General features: G+C 44.6%; 1 protein-coding gene across 1 annotated transcript in view; it reads left to right on the top strand.

The window, feature by feature from the left end:
• LOC143775442 (peptidyl-prolyl cis-trans isomerase FKBP8-like) overlaps positions 1-19,772 on the top strand; it is a 135,815-nt gene that overhangs the window by 53,899 nt on the left and 62,144 nt on the right. Inside the window, exons 4-6 of the mRNA XM_077263575.1 lie at positions 716-933; positions 2,727-2,899; positions 9,223-9,300. Of these exons, the coding sequence (XP_077119690.1) occupies positions 716-933; positions 2,727-2,899; positions 9,223-9,300 (469 nt within the window). The remainder of the gene's footprint in view (positions 1-715; positions 934-2,726; positions 2,900-9,222; positions 9,301-19,772) is intronic.

The raw sequence follows: 19,772 nt of genomic DNA, 5'->3' as shown, positions 1-19,772 counted from the left end.
TTCACTCCAAATTTGTATCCAGCCTTATGGCGCCTGATTGCTTCATACAACTGAAACTGAAAAATTAAAATGAAAAACAATTAATGAAATGTGTATGGGAGTTCTGCTACACAGTTTTTTTCATGCTACCAGCTTACACTATGTTTGAGATGTCTTTACTTGAATACTTTGAAATAAAAAAGTACCGTATATACTCGAGTATAAGCCGACCTGAGAATAAGCCGAGACCCCTAATTTTGCCACAAAAAAATGAGAAAACATATTGACTCGAGTATAAGCCTAGGGTGGGAAATGCAGCAGCTACTGGTAAATTTCAAAAATAAAAATAGATACCAATAAAAGTAAAATTAATTGAGACATCAGTAGGTTAAATGTATTGAATATAATGCTCCATACAGTTCATGATGGGACCCATAAGGTGCTTACAATGACCCCACTGTCACTCCGTAACCACTGGAACTGCTGCAACCCCCTAACCTACTGCATCTTCTTCCCCATTTACCTATAGACTGTAAGCTTATGAGGGCCAGGGACTCCCTTCTGTACCAATCTGCCATTGTTAGTTTGTTCGCTGTAATTTTATATTTGTATTTTGTATGTAAAACTTTTCAAATGTACAGCGCCATGGGATCAATAGTGCTCTAAAAATAAATAGTAATGTATATATTTTTTTATGTAGTGGATTTAATTTTTACTGCTCTTCTCTTTATCGTAGGGACCCAGATATTTCATCTGATGCCTCTCTACTCTATAAAGTGACTTTACTTGAAGTCAGAGACAAGCCCAGCCTCTTTGCACTCACCACTGCCGACCGCATTACTCATGGCAACCAGAAACGGGAATGTGGAAATTTCCATTTTGAACGTGAAGAATATCGAAGTGCCATGCACTCTTATAGCCAAGCATTGACTATCCTCACACCAACCATTGCAGGTAACTGAAATTAATAGAAATAATCTTTACTACATTCAACAAACATGCTGTTGGGGCCTTAGATATGTATGAATATTGTACAATAATAATAATAATCTTTATATAGCGCGAACATGTTCTGAAGCGCTTTACAATTCAACAGTTCATATACAAGTCATAAGTAACAACATTCAAAGTAATACAATTAAAGCAAAATAATGACGACCCTGCCCGTAAGAGCTTACAATCTACAATGAGGTGTGGGGGAGACACAAAGTACAGGGCCTTATTTACAATGATGGTCCAGTCAACTGGAGGGAACGGGGATGGATAAAGGCTGCATGAGGTGGAATTTGAAGGAGGGTTATTACAATTCTAAGAGGTCTGTATTTTTTAGACATTTTGTTGCCTCCTTTAGGATGCCCAATATCTTTATGCAACAATCTTAAATAGGCTGTCCATTACTTGGACAACCCCTTCTCAATCTCTATGTAACATTTATGCTCACCTCTGGTGCCGGACATTAGGTCATGCAATCCCTGCTGCCAATCAGCACTGGCTTTTTTCTCCTACGGACGTAATTGACATCCAGAGGAAGTGAGAGCTGCAGATGCTAACTTCCTCCGGATGTTTGATTTGTTCGAAGCAGTGAAGACAATGCTGATTGCCCGCATGGATCGCATGACATAACAATGTCATTCAAGCCTCGGGAGAGCCAGTGCCTACATAGCAAGTTCACTTTACAAATTATTTTTTTAACGCTAATTATGATATATTAGCGATAACAACATTTCTACTATTCACATGTATATAAATAATCAAATGATAATTGCTGCTTTTTGAGGTCACAAACAGCTGGCCATACAGATATGTGCAGTGCTGCAGAAGAATTGTGTGCTTCTAGCAGAAGCAAGCTGTCATGGCTTGCTTTTGCAGGAAGTTTCCCCTGTGTTATTCTTTGCACAGAAGAGGAAAATATGGGTGACTGATGTAAGAACAGCTCAGTTTAATTTGGAAGCACTTTGAAGCTGTGACTGTTCAAGCATGGCAGGAAATGCAAACAGTGATATTACTGCAAAAGAATAATTCTTAAGCTTATGTCACTAAACCTACATAATCTGTTTTATACATTTGTCTAGAAAGGTATGGTGGATTTTAAAAAATGCAGAATACTCAGAAGAGCAGCAATAATAAAATAAGGGCAAAATCTGTACACTTTTGACGAGGTGACAGGTTCTCTTTAACATAGGGAGTTTATTATCCCATTTGCGTTATATATAATGGTGTGATTGACCAGATATATCTTTCAGCCCATTATCTAAAAACCGCAGCTTTAGTTTCTTCTAATGGTGGCTACTTTCATGTTCTATTTCATGTCAAAGTATTTGCATAAAGAGAAGAGCAATGATACTGTATATTACAAGATGGCTAAATGAGTAAACCGAATGAATAAAAGCAAAAACTTGCTATTATTTCAGTGAAATGCATTTATTAAATGTCGATTTTGAAACATCTTGCAGCATACAGTACATGGACATGAATGGATGATGTATGTGGACACATCACATCAACTATTCTGTCTATATGACCTGTCTCCAGATGCCTGAAAAATGTAGTTTATAGGAATATCTTATCTAATCATGATACTTTTATCAACTGTAAGTACACTGTGCGCACCCAGAGTCTGTGCCTATAGGTGCCACTGCCTGGCCATTGCTATTTTCTGCATGCTGGTAAGTAGTTATGTAGCATACAGAAGGACCTTCATCCATTTTTCTCCAGGATTATGACTCACCATTATCTGTATTACTCAGACCCACTGAGCTCAGAAGAAGAAGAGGAGATTCGTGAACATAGAGTCAAATGTCTTAATAACCTGGCAGCCACCCAGCTAAAGCTTCATCACTATGATGACGTCCTCAATTCCTGCAATGCGGTCCTAGAGATGGATATCGACAATGCAAAGGCACTTTATAGGAAAGGCAAGGTAATGTCATCTCAACCCTTTACATATGACTACAAGAAACCATACAAGTAATGTGCAGCGCGCCCCCACACCGCCGCAGGGCCGAGGGGTACCCGGAGCCGGGCCTCTAGGTCTCAGTCCTGGGGTTGTCACGGTGGCTAGACCCGGTCCGTGGCCCTGTCCGTCGGTGGGGGACGTCCGGTGCAATAAGTGGTGCTAATGGTGGTGTAGCGGTGCAGTTGTGGGGTGCAGGTCGCAGTAAATAACGAGGACACCAGGTTGCAGTCTCTTTACCTCTTTACTGGAGATCTCTGAGTCCTCAGTCCAGAACACGGTTCACCAGGCTACGCAAGTCCAGCCGGTCCAATGGCACCTCCAGAGTCCTCCTCTCAGGTGGAAATCTGTGCCTTCCTTCTAGCGCTATGTGTTGTAGTCCTTCCCTGCTGTGCTCACGGAAAGTGACCCCACAACGGTTGTGTCTGTTTCTTAACTTCCCTCACAACTCGATTTGATGTTCCTCTGTAATCCACCCCTCCCTGTATTCAGGTTGGAATGGCACCCGTTTGTCAGGTAGGCCTGGAGTTCTTCCGGGACCCTAGAGACGCCCCTCTCCCGCAATTGCCCCCCAAGACTTCATAGGTGATATGTGGTAGACAGCCCGCCTGAGACCGACTGTCCTGCCGCTGTTTGGAGTATGGCTTGAAGCTGTATTCTAATCCACTCCCTCGGCGTTCCGGCCACCGGTATTGCGCCTCAGCAGGGTGCTGCCTCTTTCAACAAAACCCCTGCTGGTATTCGCCTTCTGCTTGATCTCGTTTCTCACTCAGCACAATCTGCCTCGCTTCTAGTCCTTTCTTGGGCACCGCCGCTAAGCTGAGCAGGCACGGTCCCGTTACGTTCTCTCAATGCCAAGCCTCTGCCAGGGTCCCACCCCTGGCAGAGACCCTACAGTCTCTCCCTTCACAACACCCTCTGCCACAAGGTGTTGCTCCGTTCAATCCCGTCAGCGTTCTCTCTAACTTCCTGCCTGACCCCCAGTTTACCCACTATGGTGGGGAGTGGCCTAATGAATAGAACCCTTAGCTCCCCCTGGAGGCCCTGCTGTGAAACATATTGGTGTCTGTGATACCTGATTGGAGGAACTCCTTCAGTGCCATCGAACGTACCATGGCTCCCCTTAGTGGCGGAGCCACAGTACTGCAACGACCAGGACTCTGGGGCGCTGCACTCCCCCCTGGTTAAACACAGTACTCCGGGACTGGGAAGAAAAACAACAATACAGATTAGTAAACAGACATACAATTTTGTTGAGTGCAAAACAATAAGTATACTTGAACAGGCTTCCCTTTATGGGAGGTGAGGACACTTTTAACGTTACAAACATAGTCAACTTTATAAATTACAGGCTATACATAACTCCTGTTACCCAACCGGGTATTCTACTTAGTGCAAATTCTGGAACAATAAATTAACATTGCCTTTAAGAAACATACACTCTTAGTTTACCAAAGGCCTTCCTATAATCACATTACAGGGTAGGGTAACTTCACATTCTCCTACTTTGAACCTGCAGGACCGCCTGTCCCTATGGCACCAGACCTACTGCCTCTCCTTTCTTTTACAGGACCGCCCCGTTCAGCCAGGGCCTACTGCCTTTCGCTACTATACATAGTATAGACATAACATTCCTTTCATTTAAAGAACTCTGAGCCAGCTCTACTCGGCTCCTTTAAGGACTCACTCTCTAACCCCTACGGGTTCGCTTTCTGTCCTTAGCAACAAAGTAACTTTCTATGGGGACGCAGGGTTTACCTTCTATCCTCACCTTCATCATTACTTCTTTACTTTCAACTATGCAGATCTCTACTTCTACCCCTGCGGGCTCTCTGCATCTTTTCCTTTCACAAAACATTATTTTCAGATTTCACAATTCAAACAATTTAAACACATATAACTTTTCATGTAAAACAGTTACATTCTTTTCAAAGCATCATCATGGCATTACTGTTCTGCAACAGTATCTTTCTCAAGTTCAATTCTTCACATCCCCTTTAAGAGGGGACCAAGTCTTTCTGAGGTAGCTCGTCTTCTCAGCCTACCAGTCCATGCAAAGGTTCCAGCATTGATATCTTCGCAAAGTGTCTTTTAGCTAAAACCAGTAGGAGGCACCCTTAAGAAGGTGCAACTATTTACAAGGAAGTTCGAATCATGCACAGTCCATGATTTCTGCAGTTCTTTAAACTTGTGCAAAATTTTAGGAAAACTCAGAACAAACACAGGGATCCCGGGTCAACAAAGGGATCCATTAACCCTGGACGGGTTTTAGCAGCAACTTAAAGAACAAACAGTAACTATTTACATTTTCAGGTTTTCGAGGTTTATTCTTCTTCAGGTGGCTTTGGTTCCGGGACCCCGGCCACTGCAGCGCCAGTGTCACTGGTGGGTCTTCCCGGTGCAGTCAGACCGCTTGATGCCTGAACCTGAAGACGGATCCTAGCTGCCAGCTCAGTTGCTGCAATGACATGTGCAGTGGCAATGTTGGTAAGCTCTGCTACATTTGGTTCAATCACAGCTGAAGTAGTAGATGACACTCTCTCAGGTCCACGTCGGCGAACGTTACGGGCACACCCTTCCTGGGCACTCCGATGGCGGGTAACTCCTGACCGTACAGGCTTCAGACCCTGATTCACGGCTGATGCAGCGGGGGTTTGTCCCATCTCTTTCCAGTCTTTCCATTGGGAAATCAGGCACTGCTTATATTGCTCCCAAGTGAGCACGGCAATGGCGTGACCTCTTCTCCAAACCCCATTCGGCTCAATCCGGGGAGCCTCCCACCGGAGAATCACTCCCTCCGAGCTCACATCTAGGAACTCTCCCATTGCGGTCGGTGGCGGGGATACCAGACCCCTCATTACTTCGAGGGAAGACGCCACCATCCCCGCCATCAAGAGGCAGCTACTGTTGTGAGGAGGGTCGGTCGCGGGAGCGGGATCGAGCGGGGAGGCAGGGGTATCTTCCGTACCTACACCTGATGTGGTTCCACCGATGTCGATCCGGTCCGCTGACAAGAACGCTGGAGTCGGCTGCTGCTCGGACCGCGGCTCTTCCGATGCGGCCCCCGAATGCTGCTCCGCTCGCTGTGGTTCCTCCTCCTCTAACTCCGAGGTCGGGATTGGTGGACGTAGCTCCGCTGTCAGGTCCGTAGGCTCCCGGTCCGTCTCTGGTGAAGGAGGGCAGGCCGGGATCGCTCCTTCCTTGCTCAGGCACTCGCTGCTCGTCATCGCTGCCTGATAGTCGGTGGCAGTGCATGCACCTAACTCCGCCATTTCTCCGAGGTCGGGCTTCTCCGTCCCCAGCCCCTCGCTGTTGCATATCAAGGGGTGTTTCTCTTCCGTTTTGGGGCGGGTCATTTCTCTGCAACCAGAAGTGCAGGGGGCGGTAGCCATTTCTCGCGCCACACTGGGAGTCTCCGCCCATAACACGCCCTCCTTCCCCTTGGATGCAGCAATGGCGGCGCCTTTTGGCGGGAACTTTTGGCGGCTAATGGCGCAGCACAGTCTTACAATAAAGTACAGTCCAAGCACAGTAAATCACAGTCTCTAGGCACACATGACCTGATTCTTCAGGCTTAAGTAGATCCTGTTCGTGACGCCAAGTCTGCGGCGCGCCCCCACACCGCCGCAGGGCCGAGGGGTACCCGGAGCCGGGCCTCTAGGTCTCAGTCCTGGGGTTGTCACGGTGGCTAGACCCGGTCCGTGGCCCTGTCCGTCGGTGGGGGACGTCCGGTGCAATAAGTGGTGCTAATGGTGGTGTAGCGGTGCAGTTGTGGGGTGCAGGTCGCAGTAAATAACGAGGACACCAGGTTGCAGTCTCTTTACCTCTTTACTGGAGATCTCTGAGTCCTCAGTCCAGAACACGGTTCACCAGGCTACGCAAGTCCAGCCGGTCCAATGGCACCTCCAGAGTCCTCCTCTCAGGTGGAAATCTGTGCCTTCCTTCTAGCGCTATGTGTTGTAGTCCTTCCCTGCTGTGCTCACGGAAAGTGACCCCACAACGGTTGTGTCTGTTTCTTAAGTTCCCTCACAACTCGATTTGATGTTCCTCTGTAATCCACCCCTCCCTGTATTCAGGTTGGAATGGCACCCGTTTGTCAGGTAGGCCTGGAGTTCTTCCGGGACCCTAGAGACGCCCCTCTCCCGCAATTGCCCCCCAAGACTTCATAGGTGATATGTGGTAGACAGCCCGCCTGAGACCGACTGTCCTGCCGCTGTTTGGAGTATGGCTTGAAGCTGTATTCTAATCCACTCCCTCGGCGTTCCGGCCACCGGTATTGCGCCTCAGCAGGGTGCTGCCTCTTTCAACAAAACCCCTGTTGGTATTCGCCTTCTGCTTGATCTCGTTTCTCACTCAGCACAATCTGCCTCGCTTCTAGTCCTTTCTTGGGCACCGCCGCTAAGCTGAGCAGGCACGGTCCCATTACGTTCTCTCAATGCCAAGCCTCTGCCAGGGTCCCACCCCTGGCAGAGACCCTACAGTCTCTCCCTTCACAACACCCTCTGCCACAAGGTGTTGCTCCGTTCAATCCCGTCAGCGTTCTCTCTAACTTCCTGCCTGACCCCCAGTTTACCCACTATGGTGGGGAGTGGCCTAATGAATAGCACCCTTAGCTCCCCCCGGAGGCCCTGCTGTGAAACATATTGGTGTCTGTGATACCTGATTGGAGGAACTCCTTCAGTGCCATCGAACGTACCATGGCTCCCCTTAGTGGCGGAGCCACAGTACTGCAACGACCAGGACTCTGGGGCGCTGCACTTGTTTTATTTCTCTATGATTAATATTAAGTCTGTATGAGCTCTGGAAAAGTACATTTCAACCTGTTCTCAATAGTAATTATTGGCAACTGTTGAACTTAGTTTTATAATGATGCTCTGTTACTAATGATGGTTACATTTCAGGCTTCATTTACCATGCAATGTGTAGAAATTAAGTAATACAATATAAGATGATAAAATATGTTAAAGATTCATAAACTACAGTATGGTTATCTAAGGAGAATCCAAATAGTTATAGGTTGGTGCCAATACATGAGTCCGAATGGGGTCATCCATTATTCTACAGAAATGTCAATGACGCTTTCTTAAGGCTGAGTCACACATAACGATATCGTTAACGATATCGTTGCAACGTCACGCTTTTGGTGACGTAGCAACGATCCCGCTAACGATCTCGTTATGTGTGAAAGCGACCAACGATCAGGCCCCTGCTGGGAGATCGTTGGTCCATGGGAATGATCAGGACCTTTTTTAGGTCGCTGATCACCCGCTGTCATCGCTGGATCGGCTTGTGTGACGCCGATCCGCGTGTGTGACGCCGATCCAGCGATGTGTTCACTTGTAACCAGGGTAAATATTGGGTTACTAAGCGCAGGGCCGCGCTTAGTAACCCGATATTTACCCTGGTTACCATTGTAAAAGTAAAAAAAAAAACAGTACATACTCACATTCTGATGTCCCCCGGCGTCCACAGGGTTAAAAACTGCTTTCGGCAAGAGCGCTGCTAATATGCACGCACTGCTGCCGAGAGCTTCCCTGCACTGACTGTGTCAGCGCCGGCCGTAAAGCCGAGCACAGCGGTGACGTCACCGCTGTTACTGCCGGCGCTGACACATTCAGTGCAGGGAAGCTCTCGGCAGCAGCGCATGCATATTAGCAGCGCTCTTGCCGAAAGCAGTTTTAACCCTGTGGACGCCGGCGGGGGATGTGACAGACATCAGAATATGAGTATGTAGTGTTTTTTTTTTTTACTTTTACAATGGTAACCAGGGTAAATATCGGGTTACTAAGCGCGGCCCTGCACTTAGTAACCCGATGTTTACCCGGGTGCTGCAGGGGGACTTCGGCATCGTTGAAGACAGTTTCAACGATGCCGAAGTCGTTCCCCTGATCGTTGGTCGCTGGAGAGAGCTGTCTGTGTGACAGCTCCCCAGCGACCACACAATGACTTACCAACGATCACGGCCAGGTCGTATCGCTGGTCGTGATCGTTGGCAAGTCGTTTAGTGTAACGGTATCTTTACAGTGCACTGATTAATCTTTAGTTCCACCTCATTGAGGAAAGATAGTTGAATATTTTCCACTGCAAAACCTGAAAGTTTGGGTAACTAATTATCTACCTAATGAATTCACCAACACAGCATGGTCAATGAATAGACCGTAAAGATGTCTTATCACTGAGATGCCAGGATGTTTTATTTGTGTGGCAATACAGATAAAAGATAAAGTCTTAAAGTATGGACAATTTTCACAATATCAATATTAATTGCCACTTGTATTTGTTCTCATCAGGTCTTATCAGAAAGAGGTGACTATGAAGAAGCCATGTCTGTCCTCAAACTGGCACTGAAATTGGAACCTACAACAAAGGTAAGGATCTGAAATAAAGAGCTTCAAAAGAAGATGGAAATAAATGACAGCAGACTTTCAAAACAATATGATAAGGATAGACAAATAGACACTAGTGCCTGGCTATAAAAAAAATTAGAGCTGTTGATGCTCCTGTAGGAGCCCTACAGTGAGGAAAATAAGTATTTGATTCAATGCCGATTTTGCTAGTTTTCCCACCTACAAAGAATGGAGAGGTCTGTAATTTTTATAGTAAGTATACTTCAACTGTGAGAGGCAGAATCTAAAAGTAAAAAAAAAGAAAATCACATTGTATGATTTTTATTTAATTACATTTCATTTTAGTGCAAGAAATAAGTATTTGATCACCTACCAACCAGCAAGAATTCTGTTTCTGTTAGTTTTTTCTTTAAGAAGCCCTCCTACTCTGCACTCATTACCTGTATTAATTGCACCTGTTTGAATGTGATACCTGTATAAAAGACTGTAAGTATGAATATAAGGGGTGCACCCCTGTGTTCATAGTGAGACAGGGTGCAATACCTAGTCTGTTAAACAAATTAAGCAAAACAAAGAAGAAAAAAAGACTAGACCAATAATGGTATGTGGAGCGCCCCCAGACGCAGGGCCGCAGGGTACTCGGTACCGGGCCTCTCTGTCTCAGTTCTGGGGTTGTCACGGTGGCTAGACCCGGTCCGTGACCCTGCTAAGGGGCGTCCAATGAAAGGTGTAGGTGGTGGTGCGTGGTGCAGGTCGCAATGAATAACGAGGACACAGGGTTGCAGTCTCTTTACCTCTTTACTGAAGGCTTCAAGATCCTCAATCCAGAGTACGGTTAACAGGGCTGTCTGAGACACCTCCAGAGTTTCCCTTTGCAGGTGGAAATCTGTGCCTACCTTCTAGCGCCTGTGTGTTGTAGTACTTCCCTGCTGAGCACCACGGGATAGTCCTCACAACTGTTGTGTCTATTTCTGATGTTCTTTCCCACAACTTATGTCTGTTCTGATGTTCTTCTCTGTCCCCCCAGATGATATGGCTAGGACGCACCCGTATGATGGGTAGGCCTGGAGTTCTTCCGGGACCCTAGTGACGCCCCTCTCCCACAGTTGCCCCCTATGTCTGCTTAGGCGATTTAGGTGAGACAGCCAACCTATAATTAACTGTCCTGCCGTTGGTTTGAAGTAATGCTTGGAGCCCAATACTTCCGGCCACCGGCTACGCGCCTCAGTAGGATGTTGCCTCGATCTTACGACACGACTCCTACTGGTATTATCTCCTTTTTGCTGTGATCTCGTTTCTCACTCTCCACAATAAACCTCGCTTCTTGTCCTTTCTTGAGATACCGCCGCGATGTAGTGCAGGCGCGGTTCCTTAACGTTCTGTCCTTTTCGCTAGGCCTCTGTCAGGATCCCACCCCTGACAGGGACCCCCCTGAATCTTCCCCTGCAACACCCTCTGCCACAGGATGTTGCCTGGTTCCAACCCAGTCAGCTTCTCTCTAACTTTCTATCCAACCCCCAGTTTTACCAGATTGTGAGGAGTGGCCTAATACATAGCACCCTTAGCTCCCCCTGGAGGCCAGACTATGAAGTGTTTTGGTGTCTGTGATACCTGGTCAGGTGAACTCCTTAAGTGCCATCAGACGTACCATCACTCCCCTTAGCGGCGGAGCATCAGTACTGCAATGACCAGGACTCTGGGGCACTGCATATGCACACCCATGGATAGTACAAAAACATCATAGTACTTTATTGACACCTCAGAAAAAGACAAACACAGGATAAAACAATTTAAAAAAGACCTAAATATAGGACCAGTGGTCCTCACCCCTGTACAGATCATGCATAATATGACATAACCAAAGCATAAAGTGCGGATACCAATCTATATAGACATAAATAATGTGCTTGGTTACGTTAGTACAAATACGCAGTATCTCTTGTTTAAGTGCATCAAATAGCAAACCAATAAGCTATAACAAACCAAAATATTGCAAATACAGAGAAAAAGGAACTAAATAATGGCACACAATACACTGTAGTCATGTATCGACATAATAGTGGCTGCATAAGTAAGGCAAAATAAGTTGCAGTATAATATAAGCATGCTCAATACCTGAACGATATTAGCCCCAATGTACCCATCACAAAGTGAACCTAAGCTGTCATCATAACACCTGGCCAGGTATGTAGCAAGGATCCCTAGAAGAGGGAAGTACTGCCAATTCAAATAAAGGGCAATAAGCTTACGGATTTGAAGGAGATGGGACAAGAGTGCCAAGAATGAAGGCTGTAGCACCACCGGTGCTAAAAAATAGCGCAGGTTGAGGCAGCCAGAGAAAACAAGAGACGGAATAAGGGGTGAGCTTTTGCCTGCGTTATAGTCTCACATAATATGTCAGTGACTGCTTTTCCTATGGAATCAAGTTGAAATAGTCTTGCAGAATTTTGGTAGAGACTACTGGTTGTAGTATAGGTGTATGCAGATCCAAGGTGGAGAGTTGTGAGCACAATCCTGGAGTCTCCTAGGGTATCCCGCATTTGCTTCCAGGGCTCTCCGGACCATAGAGTTCCTGATCATCAAATGCGCAAGTTCCTGGAGTTGGCTTATACCATCACTCACTGATAAGTATGGTGGCCTAAGGGAGCAAAATAATAAAATAATGCATTTCAAAGAATGTTGTTCTTCATCAAGGTAACTGTAACTGTTCAAACCAAGCAAAGGCACTTGGTGCACCCTTGGCGTAAACTGTTCAGTGAACCTCCTCAACAACTTGTTTTTCATCTATCCCTAGGCTATTCTTTCTTAATTGACAGCAGAGGATGGAAGTAATTAAAAAAACAAGTAGATGGGAAGATGCACTCAAGTGTTTGACCCTAGACCCTGTCAAAACGAAGTCTGTACTCTTTCTGTTATCAGCAGTAGTTTAGATCCTTTTGGAGCTGTTTTTCAAACCTGGAAAAGATTTATACAGACGTATTGTTATATGAAGTAATAGGGCTCAGTTACAGCACAAGATCATTTCTTCACTTTATGTCACTTTGTGTCATACTTCCAGTTTCTGCAACCATATGACAAAATAGGCAGAACATGTTTCATACCGAGTCATAACAGATTTAGTTTTACTGTCTTGGACAAACTTAGAACTAAAGACATGATATTTATTTTAGGCATCTAGTTTTTTTTGGTTAAAGTCCTTCAAGAACAGCACATACTGTTCTGACATCTGGTGTCCTCTGAGGAGGCTTCACCATTCTCTGAAACTTATGACATCAGTGATTTGCATGGAAAGATAGTAAATCAAGGAAATAGTTAAAATGGCCCCAGATGTTCTCTCACTTTCAGCCGTTAGTTTTCCATTACATTTATGAAACCAGAGATTATAATTCTGATATGGCTCTTAAGCCTGTTCATACATTATCATGGGATTATCAATTTACACTTGATGGAAAATAATACAGCAAGGTTTTACTTAGAGTTTCCACATATTTGCAAAGAATAAGAAAGTTATGCAGTGAGGTAACCTAAATAAAGGTAAAATTTACATCATCATTCTCCTGAAGATGAATGCTCTTCACATCAACATGTCAGTACTGAGCACTGCTGTTAAATCACATGCTGATGGTGTTTGTATGCAAGTATTTTATGTTTAGGAACATTATAATTTATTTGCTTTCTATTTATAGCCATCCATTTGTCTACAGTCTTAGGAAAAACTAAGTACACCCTCTTTAAATTCTATGTTTTATGTTTCAGAACTTAAAAAAAAACTCTTGTCCTTAGAATGTCTTAAAATTAGGTAAATACAACGTCGGGTGAACAACAACACATGACAATCTACGCCGTGTCATAATTTATTTAACAAAAACTAGGTCAAAATGAAAAAGTAGTGTGTGAAAAATTCAGCTCACTCATACTGCTTTTATAGGAATTAAGAGGGTAAGAAGCAGCCAGGTGCTTCTAGCCAAATACTCTTGATTTATTCTTCATCAGCAAGTGTGACCACCTCCGTAAAAGCAGAAGTTTGGGCAGTTTGCAGGTTTGGAGCATTCAGGTCTGTGTTAACACAATAGCAAAAAGCAAAATCATCACCATTGAACATTAGCAATTGCTGCTGCCTATCAATCAACAAAAGGTTATTAATCCATTTCCAAACTACCTGGAGTCTATCATTATGCAGTGAGAAAGATTGGTCACAAGTGGAAAACCTTCAAGAACGTTGGAAATCTTTCTAGGAGTGGATGTCCTAACAAATTTATTCCAAAGACAGACAATGCAATGCTGAGACAACTTGCAAAGAATCCAAGAGCCACAGCTCAGACTCTAAAGGTTTCAGCATGGTAAATGTTCATGTTCAATACAGTACAATTAGAAACATCCTGAACAAGTGTGGCTTATTTGTAATGGTTACCAGAGGAAAGCCTCTTCTTTCTAAGACGAACATGTCAGCATGGCTAAAGTTTGCAAGATTGATCCATTCGGTACTGTAAGTGAAATTGGACATCACATATCAAGCACATCTGGAACATCAATTGAGACCTGTTAGCAGTATATCTTGATGATTTTCCCAAGTGCATTTAGTGTAGGAGAACATTCTTCAGACAATAATTAATAATATACTGTAAATGATAGCGGTCAAGGCGTGTGTGTGTGTATTTCTGTGTGTGACGCTCATAACTTGTTAATGAATGAATCAAGATATTTAAAACAAAATTTTTCCATCTTTTCTTCATTTGAAAATCTTCAACATGTGTATCCATATTGTGATTTCCATAATTCCACGACTTTTCCTTCTGCGTGTTACAATCTCAATGTTGAGGAGTGCGTATGTGTATACACAGTGTATATATATATATATATATATATATATATATATATATATACACTCAGTGCTCAAAAAAAAAAGGGAACACTTAAACAACAGAATATAACTCAAAGTAAATCAAACTTCTGTGAAATCAAACTGTCCACTTAGGAAGCAACACTGTTTGACAATCAATTTCATATGCTGTTGTGCAAATGGAATAGACAACAGATGGAAATTATTGGCAATTATCCAGACACACTCAATAAAGGAGTGGTTCTGCCAGTGGGGTCCACAGACCACATCTCAGTACCAATGCTTTCTGTCTGATGTTTTGGTCACTTTTGAATGTTGGTTGTGCTTTCACACTCATGGTAGCATGAGACGGACTCTACAACCCACACAAGTTGCTCAGGTAGTGCAGCTCATCCAGGATGGCACATCAATGTGAACTGTGGCAAGAAGATTTGCTGTGTCTGTCAGCATAGTGACCAGAGGCTGGAGGCACTACCAGGAGACAGGCCAGTACACCAGGAAACGTAGAGGGAGCCGTAGTAGTGCAACAACCCTCCAGCAGGACCGCTACCTCAGCCTTTGTGCAAGGAGAAGCAGGAGGAGCAATGCCAGAGCCCTGAAAAATGACCTCCAGCAGGCCACAAATGTGCATGTGTCTTCACAGACGTTAGAAACCGACTCCATGAGGATGGTCTGAGTGCTCGACATCTACAGATGGGAGTTGTGCTCACAGTTCAACACAGAACACCAGGATTCGCAAATTCACCACTGGCGCCCTATGCTCTTCACAGATGAAAGCAGGTTCACACTGAGCACATGCGACAGACGTGACAGAGTCTGGAGATGCTGTGGAGAGCGATCTGCTGCCTGCAACATCCTTCAACATGACCGGTTTGCAGTGGGTCAGTAATGGTGTGGGGTGGCATTTCTTTGGAGGGCTGCACTGCCCTCCATGTGCTCGCCAGGGGTAGCCTGACTGCCATTAGGTACTGAGATGAGATCCTCAGACCCCTTGTGAGACCATATGCTGGTGCAGTTGGCCCTGGGTTCCTCCTAATGCAGGACAATGCCAGACCTCATGTGGCGGGAGTGTGTCAGCAGTTCCTGCAAGATGAAGGCATTGAAGCTATGGACTGGCCTGCCCATTCCCGAGACCTGAATCCGATTGAACACATCTGGGACATCATGTCTTGCACCATCCACCAACGTCATGTTGCACCCCAGACTGTCCAGCAGTTGGTGGATGCTTTAGTCCAGGTCTGGGAGGAGATCCCTAAGGAGACCATCTGCTGCCTCATCAGGAGCATGCCCAGGCATTGTAGGGAGGTCATACAGGCCCATGGAGGCAACACACACATAACTGATCATTTCTTTGTCTTCAGGCATTTCCACTGAAGTTGGATCAGCCTGTAGTTTGATTTTCCACTTTGATTTTGAGTATCATTTCAAATCCAGACCTCCATGGGATATTCATTTTGATTTACACTGATCATTTTTATGTTTTATTGTTCTCAACTCATTCCACTATGTAATGAATAAACCGATTTGCAACTGAAATATTTCATTCAGTGATATCTAGGATGCGGTATTTTAGTGTTCCCTTTATTTTTTTGAGCAGTATATATATATATATATATAGATATATATATATATATATATATATATATATATATATATATATATAGTGGCATGTGACTGGACATGTGATTAATGGGCAGTATGTATCGCTGAGGTGGGTGGCCCTGTGATGGAAGCCTGGGCGTGTTTTGCTGAGCAGATCTACTGTTGAGGGATTTGTCTTACATTGGGAAGGCTTCCAGGTGACTTGGAGATATGGGTAGGTCCAGTCACCTACATACCCACCCAAAGGGGTGTGTCTGAACACCTAAGATGATTGTGTGTTTGAGAACCTGCGGTAAAGTCATGATCACCTGACTAGCCATGTGATTGGTACCTGGGTGTGGTTACAACAATGTAATGGAGGTATGTTTGGCATATGGGAGCAAGTGCTGGCTAGTCTGAGCCAGAGCAAGGAGGCCTGTGAGATACCTCCGGAGTGGATGGTCTGACAACCGTGAGTGATACTGACCAGGGTCTGTGAGAGACGTCTGTGGGATCCCTTTGAGGATAAGAGGCATTCAGGAACCTGTGTGGCCGACACCAACAGGTAACGGACAGGGATCCGTGTTATATTATTATTATTTATTTATATAGCACCATTAATTCCATGGTGCTGTACATGAGAAAGGTGTTACATAAAGGGTTATAGATATCATTTACAATACACAAATTTACGAAGACAGACTGGCACAGAGGGGAGAGGACCCTGTCCTTGCGGACTTACATTCTACGGGAATACTGACCCGGGGCAGAGAGAGAGACTGTGTTTACTCAATGGGATACCTCTGAGGACGCCAACAGGTAATGGACTGTAATCTGTGTTATGCTGTCCGGGGTCAGTGAGGGACTGTGGTTCCACTATAGAGCCGAATGTGTACGGACGTTGTGGCATACTACCAAATTCCTGAGGTTGTGGTTTATGATGGTGTGTAAATAAACCAAAAAGAATGTTTTTGTAAGAAAATTGTGCCCGTGTGCGTTTATCCGGTTGCCAAGCAAATGTCCCCCAAGACACGCAGTAAGCGATATCTTAGGCTAGTTTCACATTTTCGTTTAAAAACGCAGCGTTTAAAACGCAAACGCAGGTGGTGAAAAAAACGCATGAAAACGCGGCAAAATGCAGCGTATTTTAGACGCATGCGTTTTCGCATGCGGTAAAAAAATGCGGTGTTTTGCCGCGTTTACATGCGTTTTTTCCTGCGTTTGCGTTTTTGAAACGCATGCTGAGAAGTGTGTGACAGCTGCCAATCATCAAAATCAACAAGAAAACCCACTATAAATAGAAATAGCTAGGGTTAGGGTTAGGGTTAGGATTAGGGTTGAGCGACTTTTCCTTTTTTGAGGTCGAGGGTTAGGGTTAGGGTTAGGATTAGGGTTGAGCGCCTTTTCCTTTTTTGAGGTCGAGTCGGGTTTCGCGAAACCCGACTTTCTCAAAAGTCGAGTCGAGTGAAATCGGCCGATCTTCTTGAAAAGTCGGGGTCGGGGGATCGGCCGAAACACGAAACCCAATGCAAGTCAATGGGAAATCTATATATTTTTATATTTACTTCAGTGCGATATAGCAGAAAAGCCGGTAATTCAATTGCCTGCTTTTCATTTCTCCTGCCTAAACCTGACATGATATGAGACATGGTTTACATACAGTAAACCATGTCATATCCCCCTTTTTTTGCATATTCCACACTACTAATGTTAGTAGTGTGTATGTGCAAAATTTCGGCTCTGTAGCTATTAAATTTAAGGGTTAAATCGCGGAAAAAATTGGCGTGGGCTCCCGCACAATTTTCTCCGCCAGAGTGGTAAAGCCAATGACTGAGGGCAGATATTAATAGCCTAGAGAGGGTCCATGGTTATTGGCCCCCCCTGGCTACAAACATCTGCCCCCAGCCACCCCAGAAAAGGCACATCTGGAAGATGCGCCTATTCTGGCACTTGACCACTCTCTTCCCACTCCCGTGTAGCAGTGGGATATGGGGTAATGAAGGGTTAATGTCACCTTTCTATTGTAAGGTGACATTAAGCCACATTAATAATGGAGAGTCGTCAATTATGACACCTATCCATTATTAATCCAATTGTATGAAATGGTTAAAAAAAACACACACACAATATTGCAAAGTATTTTAATGAAATAAACACACAGGTTGTTGTAATATTTTATTGCTCTCTCAATCCACCTGAAGACCCTCGCTCTGTAACAAAGGAAAAATAATAAACCAACAATATACATACCTTCCGATGATCTGTCACGTCCCACGATGTAAATCCATCTGAAGGGGTTAAAATATTTTACAGGCAGGAGATCTGCTAATGCAGCTGTGCTCGTGCCTGTCAAACCCCGGTGAATGAAGGTAATGTAGGTCAATGACCTGTAGTTACCTTCATTCGCGGTGATGTGCCCCCTGCTGGATGTCCCTCGAACATGGGAAAATATTCAGAAAAGTTACCAGGCTCGAGGTCATATGAGGACATCCAGCAGGGGGCGCATCACCGCGAGTGAAGGTAACTACAGGTCATTGACCTACATTACCTTCATTCGCGGTGGATCCCTAGGGTTAGGGGTAGGGTTAGGGTTTGGATCCCTTTATCACCTTGATGGTGGGGCGTGGCTTATGGGTTAGGGTTAGGGGTAGGGTTAGGGTTTGGATCCCTTTATCACCTTGATGGTGGGGGGTGGCTTATGGGTTAGGGTTTGGATCCCTTTATCACCTTGATGGTGGGGGGTGGCTTATGGGTTAGGGTTAGGGGTAGGGTTAGGGTTTGGATCCCTTTATCACCTTGATGGTGGGGGGTGGCTTATGGGGTAGGGTTAGGGTTTGGATCCCTTTATCACCTTGATGGTGAGGGGTGGCTTATGGGTTAGGGTTAGGGTTAGGGGTAGGGTTAGGGTTTGGATCCCTTTATCACCTGGATGGTGGGGGGTGGCTTATCAGTGTGTATTCTTGTTTTTTTCTGTTAAAACGCAAGCAAACGCATGTGCTTAAAAACGCATGCGTTTACATAGACAGCAATACGTTTTTTTGCCACAAAAAAAGCATGCGTTTTTTGCGGCAAAATAACGCCTCTAGAAATTACTACATGTTGCATTTCTGCAACCAAACGCAAGCATAGAAACGACGCATGCGTCGTCAAACGCGGCAAAACGCATACAAAAAAAAGCATGCTTTTTTAATGTTAAATATAGGAAAAAAAAACGCATGGGTTTTTTTGCGCTAAAACGCAGCGGCAAAAAACGCAAATGTGAAACCAGCCTTACAATATATATATACTAGATGGAGGCCCGATGCTATCGCATCGGAAGGACGGTACTGTCACGATGGGGGCAGGCATGTGGCACTTTTGTTGCCTAATGGCATCCTGTGATAATCTAATGACTTTTGCATCAGGGGACTCATGTACTTGACGCCTACGCTTATATGCATTGTTTTGTCCCAGTGATGCTGTTGCTCTTCAAGAGTCTCATTTGCCTTTGTTGTCTTCCACGTTGTGCCTTTGCTGCTTTAAGTTCATTGTCATTGGCATACTTTTTATGAGGAGCCATGTTGGCGTTGATATTTGCTTTTTAAAGGGGTTTTCCCACAAACAAAAGTTCATTTTAAAAATTGTCTGTGTCTGTGTACCGAACATACCACAGCTCCTGGGCACGGGAGGAAGCAAAAGACAATACTGACATTACAACAGATCACAGAGGATACATTTTGTGAGGTAAAATATTTTTTATTAAGTATATACAGCAAGGTAGATTTGTGAACAAGTTTAAAACATAACTTTTAATATGAACCATAAAAAGTTCCGAAGACCCTTATTACACCAACATAAATACCAAAAAATAACCACACACAATTCACATACTAACAGACGCTCCCACATATTATTTGTGTAATAATTATAGGGGATAACTCAGGAGACTCTTTGCGTGGAACAAGACAACTACAGGACACAGTTTTATAAGTGGTAAAGTCTATATTATCACACAGTGATTCAAACAGGTGCAGAGAGAAACTGAAGTCCACAACACTTGGTGCAAATAATAAACGCAGCTTAGCAGTCTATA

Source organism: Ranitomeya variabilis, chromosome 5 (assembly GCF_051348905.1).
Source record: "Ranitomeya variabilis isolate aRanVar5 chromosome 5, aRanVar5.hap1, whole genome shotgun sequence".
Classification (NCBI taxonomy): Eukaryota; Metazoa; Chordata; class Amphibia; order Anura; family Dendrobatidae; genus Ranitomeya; species Ranitomeya variabilis.
Note: the sequence above shows the minus strand (reverse complement) of the source record. Positions and strands in the feature narration are given on the sequence as shown.